The sequence below is a fragment of the Eufriesea mexicana genome, unplaced genomic scaffold (genome assembly GCF_001483705.2).
Source record: "Eufriesea mexicana isolate 0111107269 unplaced genomic scaffold, ASM148370v2 scaffold1723, whole genome shotgun sequence".
NCBI lineage: Eukaryota > Metazoa > Arthropoda > Insecta > Hymenoptera > Apidae > Eufriesea > Eufriesea mexicana.
Window position 1 is genome coordinate 439,584 of NW_016909858.1, and position 5,961 is coordinate 445,544.

General features: G+C 27.7%; 3 protein-coding genes across 8 annotated transcripts in view; 1 reads left to right on the forward strand and 2 right to left on the reverse strand.

The window, feature by feature from the left end:
* The window catches only part of LOC108548685 (transmembrane protein 181), a 3,761-nt gene extending 2,676 nt beyond the window's left edge, over positions 1-1,085 (reverse strand). The window contains exons 1-4 of one of the 4 annotated variants that reach the window (XM_017901755.1): positions 1,035-1,085; positions 428-589; positions 252-355; positions 28-177 (exon numbers count right to left, since the gene is read on the reverse strand). In XM_017901755.1, coding sequence (XP_017757244.1) covers positions 28-177; positions 252-355; positions 428-576 — 403 coding nt within the window. In that variant the 5' untranslated portion in view covers positions 577-589; positions 1,035-1,085. Of the gene's footprint in view, positions 1-27; positions 178-251; positions 356-427; positions 661-693; positions 711-883; positions 952-1,034 lie in introns of those variants that run through there. The other 3 variants (XM_017901752.1, XM_017901756.1, XM_017901753.1) reach the window with 3 other exon arrangements.
* Positions 1,086-1,613: 528 nt separating this feature from the next.
* LOC108548619 (pre-mRNA-processing factor 17) lies at positions 1,614-4,128 on the reverse strand. 3 transcript variants are annotated; one of them, XM_017901647.1, is made up of 8 exons: positions 3,950-4,128; positions 3,831-3,889; positions 3,454-3,670; positions 3,028-3,354; positions 2,735-2,949; positions 2,386-2,649; positions 1,951-2,306; positions 1,614-1,871 (listed from the first exon to the last, which is right to left on the reverse strand). In XM_017901647.1, the coding sequence occupies exons 1-8, from the start codon at positions 4,020-4,022 to the stop codon at positions 1,694-1,696; spliced, it is 1,689 nt and encodes a 562-aa protein (XP_017757136.1). In that variant the 5' UTR covers positions 4,023-4,128; the 3' UTR covers positions 1,614-1,693. The 3 variants fall into 3 exon arrangements, with proteins under 3 accessions (XP_017757136.1, XP_017757137.1, XP_017757134.1); XM_017901648.1 differs by having other exon boundaries at positions 3,454-3,585; positions 3,658-3,670; positions 3,831-4,128; XM_017901645.1 differs by having other exon boundaries at positions 3,831-4,128.
* A 55-nt stretch (positions 4,129-4,183) lies between these two features.
* Positions 4,184-5,340, forward strand: LOC108548651 (BRISC and BRCA1-A complex member 1). Its single transcript, XM_017901699.1, has 2 exons — positions 4,184-4,261; positions 4,439-5,340. The coding sequence occupies exon 2, from the start codon at positions 4,492-4,494 to the stop codon at positions 5,338-5,340; it is 849 nt and encodes a 282-aa protein (XP_017757188.1). The 5' UTR covers positions 4,184-4,261; positions 4,439-4,491.
* The last annotated feature ends 621 nt before the right edge of the window (positions 5,341-5,961 follow it).

A 5,961-nucleotide genomic window follows, 5' to 3' on the forward strand; every position in this document is an offset into this window, starting at 1 on the left:
AATAATAATAATAATAATAATAATTACCATCATTATTTGATGTTAGTAATTTTGCAATAACCCACAATTGTTGACTATATGTAGATAACAGAGGTGTTTTCATAATAAAAGGACCAGTAGCAATTTCACTGCTATTCACATGAGCTCTTTGTTCACTCGTAAATGTAATAGGAGGACCTACATCAATATACTATAATAAGTAAAACAATAATAGTGATAAAAAAATACTTTTATAAATTATATATACTTGCCTGCAAGTCCAATAAATACAACCAATCCAAAACATGCAAAGAAAGCAACAAATATCATAACAAATTCTCTCTTATGCATAGAATATAGTCGCATTTGAACTGATCTAAGGAATAAGATCATTATTGAATTATATATAAACACATACATATAATATCTCACAAATGAGAATACATACCTTTCACATCGATCATGATGATAGGCAGGTGCAATGTATTTATTAAATTCGCTAAAAAGATCACTGAATTGTGAAAGTATATTTCTAACTCGAAAATTCCATCCTGCAGAAGGAAGATGATACGAGTATCCTAATCCAGGACCATCCATTTTTATATTAAACCTACCATGTTATGTATATCTTTTACTGTTTTTAAGGATATACTATTACTTTTATAATTGATAAATACAGGATGTAATTCACGCTTTTGTAATGTTTAACAATACCTTTTGTAAGGCAACTAGAATGATTTCAATTTCTTTGCATTGATTTGATTATTTTTTGATAAATCAAATCACGTGTTCAATTTTGGAAATATAGTTATACTTGAATAATTTAATAAACTTATTTATATAATTAAAGTTTATATTAAAAAAATATATATATACATGCTTACATCAGCAAGAACATGATTACCTTTTTATATAGTAATGACACTTAGATTTTTTGAGAGTTTCAACGTATTTATACTAATCAGCTTATTGCACCAATTTTTAACAATTTTTAAAAAGAATATATGTTGTTAGGCATTTGTTAATTTAACAATTAGATTTAAAAGATTTAATACCATGAAAATGGAAAACAAATTCGTAACGACGCAAGAAACAAAAACGGCAGACATGATGTATATATACTATTGATTTTTACGACCGCCATGGAATAATGCAGAATTGCTAATTTATATTTATTTGAACGAATGCTCTGTACAAAATGATTTAAACAATACAATGTAACTTATTCAAAATTACATATTTACTTTACGTGAAACTGATGATTGTTTTCAAATATTCGTAAGAAAGGTGAATTAATAATTTGTTATCTTTATATTATATAGCTAATTATACTCGAAAATTGAAAACAAAAATTTACGGACATTTATTAGTATGTTGCTAAATACCAATACTAACAATATTGTCTTTTTAAAAATAATATATTTATCTATTTTATGTAACATTAAAATATTATTGATAAAATATTTTTCAATGCACAGAAGCTCTCTCTCTCTCTCTCTCTCTCTCTCTCTCTCTCTCTCCCCCTCTCTCTCTCTGTATATACATAATATATATTTCAGAAACATGCTCTATATGTAGTTACATATTTTTATTAATGATACATGATTAAAAATACGTATGTGAATGAAGGCTATTTGTACATATAATATAAAATATAAATACAAGTACAAGAATAAACACTAATCATATTTTAAAATAGTACTGTATAATGCTCTTAATCCCAATATTTTATTTTTCCATCCCAACCAGCTGTAGCAAGTCTCGAAGGTTCATGAGGATGCCACAACACATCAATACATACACCATCATGTGCTTTCCATTTTTTGTATAATTTTGTCGTTTTCCAATCCCAAATATAACATTTTCCATCCGCATCTCCCGAAACAAGATAGCTTGGAAAAACCAGAACAAAGAATGAGGATTTTATTGTATTATAAATTATTTTATAAAAGTATATAAAAATTCTTTTACCTCATGTCAGGAGAAAAATCCAAACCACATGCATAACCAGCAACCATATGTCCTGTAAATGTTTTCTTACGATTCATTTTAAATCTGTTTAATGCAGAAAATATGACGATTTTATTGTCCATACTTTGGCATGCAAGCCATTTCTGATTGGGAGACGGTGTAACTGCAGGCATAGAATGCATTGAAGGATCAGCTATGTATTTCATATCAACTGGTATATCCCATTCCCAAACTCTCAGACTTTTATCATCCGAAGTCGTTACAAATCTCCGATTTTCATCTACGAATGTTATCGTGTTCACAGCTCCCAAATGTCTATCATATTCTTGTGTTACTTCACCAGAACGAATATCCCACTGTAACAGATTTATCATTTATTATGCATCCAAATTGAAATTTACAAAACTCTTCAAATAACAAAGTATTATAACGTACACAAATAATTTTCTTGTCACTGGTGCCTGCTACAAAAAGATGTTGCTTATCTGAATCAGGATTGAATTTGACGCAATATGGAATTTTTCTGCTCGTAAATCGACTTATGCAAGCACCTGTTTCTGTGTCCCATAATTTTACATAACGGTCATATCCAGCAGACAAAAATCTTTTCCCATCATTATCAAAACTTATGTCTCTTACAGCTTGTCGATGACCATAGTATGTTCGAATACATCTTCGGTCTTTATAAACTTCCCACAACTATACTTAATATCATATAAAAAAAAATTAAATCTTAGTACCAGTTTTCTATATAATTTTATACAAAAAGTTACAATATATGTACCTTTACTCTACAATCCATACTACAAGAAAGTAACAAATGTGCAGTACGTGGAAACCATCTTATCTGTGAAATACCCTTAGTATGTCCTTCCCAAGTATGGATTTGTGCTTTTGGTAAGAAACATCTATCAGGTGGTGACTCTGATCTTAAATTTACTCCAACATCTTGAGGTGCATGTAAAAATGATCTACCTTGATAATCAACACTATCTTTAACTGAAAGATATATTATATTTACACACTGTTTTCTATTATTTAAATAATTAAATTTTTTAAAAGTTATTATGATTGTACTATGTAATACTGTTTTTTCTTCCAGTGGTTTTTCTTCTGTTGGTTTTCCTCTTCTATTCCTTTTTGCTAATATTTCTTCTAATTCTGCAGCTTCCTCTTCAGTTGGTTTAATAACTCGTTTTTCATCTACATATCCACCCCAAGGACCCAAAAATCCTTCAATATCCGTAGGATCATCGTTTTTGTGACGTTTTCTTTTATCAGAAATCCTTAATGTTGTACTTTCAAATACAGTTTTACCACCAGATTCTTCTGCTACATCTTTTGCTCCAATAATTGTTCTACCCTCCTCTGCACTTCCATCTACTGTTGGATCTAATGCGTATCCTATAAAACATAATATTAATATAAATTTGTAATCATATCATTGGTTTCTTTTATGATTTATTATGTATATTACTACACTTTATTTTACATATCTTATACCATAACTAGCAAATGTTCTTCTTTGATTTTCAAATTGAAACTCGCTTATATGAGCTTTCTCAACATATCCAGAAAGTATATTTTTTACAGCACGTTGTTGTTGTGTTTTAAATGGATTTTCTGGACCAATATCTGGAGCAAATAATTCTTCATATTTAGGATTGTGCATTATTTCTTTTATAGTCGAGTCTACATGGTTCATACATAATTCAGTTCCCTATAATATAATAATTACATCAAATATTAATCATTGTATTGTTTGAGTATTACTTAAAAATTGTTTGCAATTTTTCATTATCCCAAATGAATGAATGTTATATAAAACCAATTTGCAATTTATTTCAATTGATTACAAAAATTTTATTAACGATAACTACCGTTGGTATTACTTCTGGTGCAGAACAAACTTGCATATTTAGAGATGGGATCAAATTTTCTGTAAAAGGAGAGTTAGCAATAGAAACGTTCGTAGAATCGAAAATACAATTAACCTCACTCTTTTTCTTTTCATTCTCATTTTCGGATTCGCTGTTATCATCACTACTGCCATAATCCTTTAAAGCAAGCATATTATATCAATAAGCGATAATATTACACTAATTCACTAAATCAAATGTTCATCTTTAAATATCTATGTGTAATATCATTCATTTACGTCAACATATATCTTTGTAATAGAAAGATATATAACAAGAATCCAGTTTCTTCTTAAACTAACTAGTATGATACCCGACAGATGGCGAAATTGTGGGAGTTTCCTGGTGCTGATAGCGTAATTAATTACAACTAAAACTTAATACTATGGGAGGTAATTACATTACTCTGTAACTAATAGAGTCAATTAAAAATATTAAAACTATACAATAGATTATTAAAAGAAAAGAAATTCTGTGCTATTCATATATTAAAAGGTTGTAAATGTAATATATACATATAAATGGAATTATATTAAGGGTTATCCAATAATATTTTTTCAATATTCTAGGTAAATGGATGGAAAATGATTGATATAAGCTATTAACTTGTTAAAAAGTTCTTATGAATGTTAAAACATATCTAACAACATATATTAAAATGAGCAGCACTGGTAATACTTCGTGTTTTATTCCGGATTTTAAGTCATCGTTGTTCAATGAAGATAATACACTAATGCATAATATCTCAGGAATGAACGTGCCTGAAAAAATATTATTTGTAATTGATACAGCAAGAGAAAAGAATTGTACTCCATTCAAACTTTCTACAGGGGCTAGCTATATGCCATTGTTTATGATAAAACGTACTATAGAAAATTTTGTTCACATTAAATCTCTTATTCAACATAATCACGAATATGCATTAATGGTTTTGAACTCTCATAATTCTCGGTGGATTTGTGATTTTACCAATAATACCAATACTATTATTAATCACCTGAATTTTATTAATGAAGATTTATTAAATGAAGATCAAAAGTCATATGACCTTGAACAGTTGTTTGATAAAGTACAACAAAAATTACCTCTACCAACAAAAAAGCATGATACTGTTGTTCCAACTTTTGTTATTAGAGTAATTTTGGTGTATTCACGTTCCATTAGTATTCCAAAATTTCATATTAGTAATAAATCTATAGAGTCTCTTAGAAAAAATCCATATTTTTTTATAGATGTACTGTATGTACATGAACCACCTTGCTCTGAAAATTTATGTGAAGAAATTTATTCTGAAATAGCAGCATTGGATACAACAAATTTTTCATACATATTAGAAGTGGGAAGGAATGCAGCAAAATTGCATGATAGTATGGCTAAATTACTAGCGCATCCTTTACAAAGACCATCTCAAAAAGATGTATGTTATTCAATTTGTTCTTCTGGTTCTCAAGAAATATGTAATAATATTTAAAAACTCTTGTATTAATACCTTTGTTGTTTGAAAATAGTGAAAACGAATATCAATGCTTTTATTATTGTGTGTATCCATTATAATTAACAGGTAATTTTTTCATAATTTACATTATGATTTTTAAAAAATGACTTAAATGTGTATAGTGACTTGTCAGAGGTATAAATTTAATATCTGTATATAATAAGTGTCATATAACATTTATAACTTGTTATTAATTACTATCAAATCTGTGTGTTATTACTTTAATAGATTTGTCATTTGTTTTGAATTTTCTACTTACTCTATATTTATGATTGTATTGCATTTTCCTGAAGAATGCTATAAGTACATTATATTCTTTTATTTTATGTATGTATTGATATATTGAATTAATACTGATTGAATATAGCGATATTACAGTTTAGTTTAGTAATTTATTATATTATAATTAAAATATTACCTTTTTATTATAATACGTGCATCATTAGTATGTTATGCTGTGTTTTTAAATTAAGATATCAAAATGTATTAAAATATGTTCATTTTGATTTCAATAAATCATTTGCAGTAATGTACGTGTATTATTTCTCTGTAGTCTTTATAGAATTATTTTAACGTTTTTACAGTATGCAGTGAAAG

Coding starts and splice junctions, on each gene's coding strand:
- LOC108548619 (XM_017901645.1), bottom strand. CDS start 4,022: ATGCTTGCTTTAAAGGATTATGGCAGTAGTGATGATAACAGCGAATCC. Junction 3,355..3,453: donor AAGAACATTTGCTAGTTATG/GTATAAGATATG, acceptor TATGTTTTATAG/GATACGCATTAGATCCAACA. Junction 2,950..3,027: donor AGAAAAAACAGTATTACATA/GTACAATCATAA, acceptor TATATCTTTCAG/TTAAAGATAGTGTTGATTAT.
- LOC108548651 (XM_017901699.1), top strand. CDS start 4,492: ATGAATGTTAAAACATATCTAACAACATATATTAAAATGAGCAGCACT.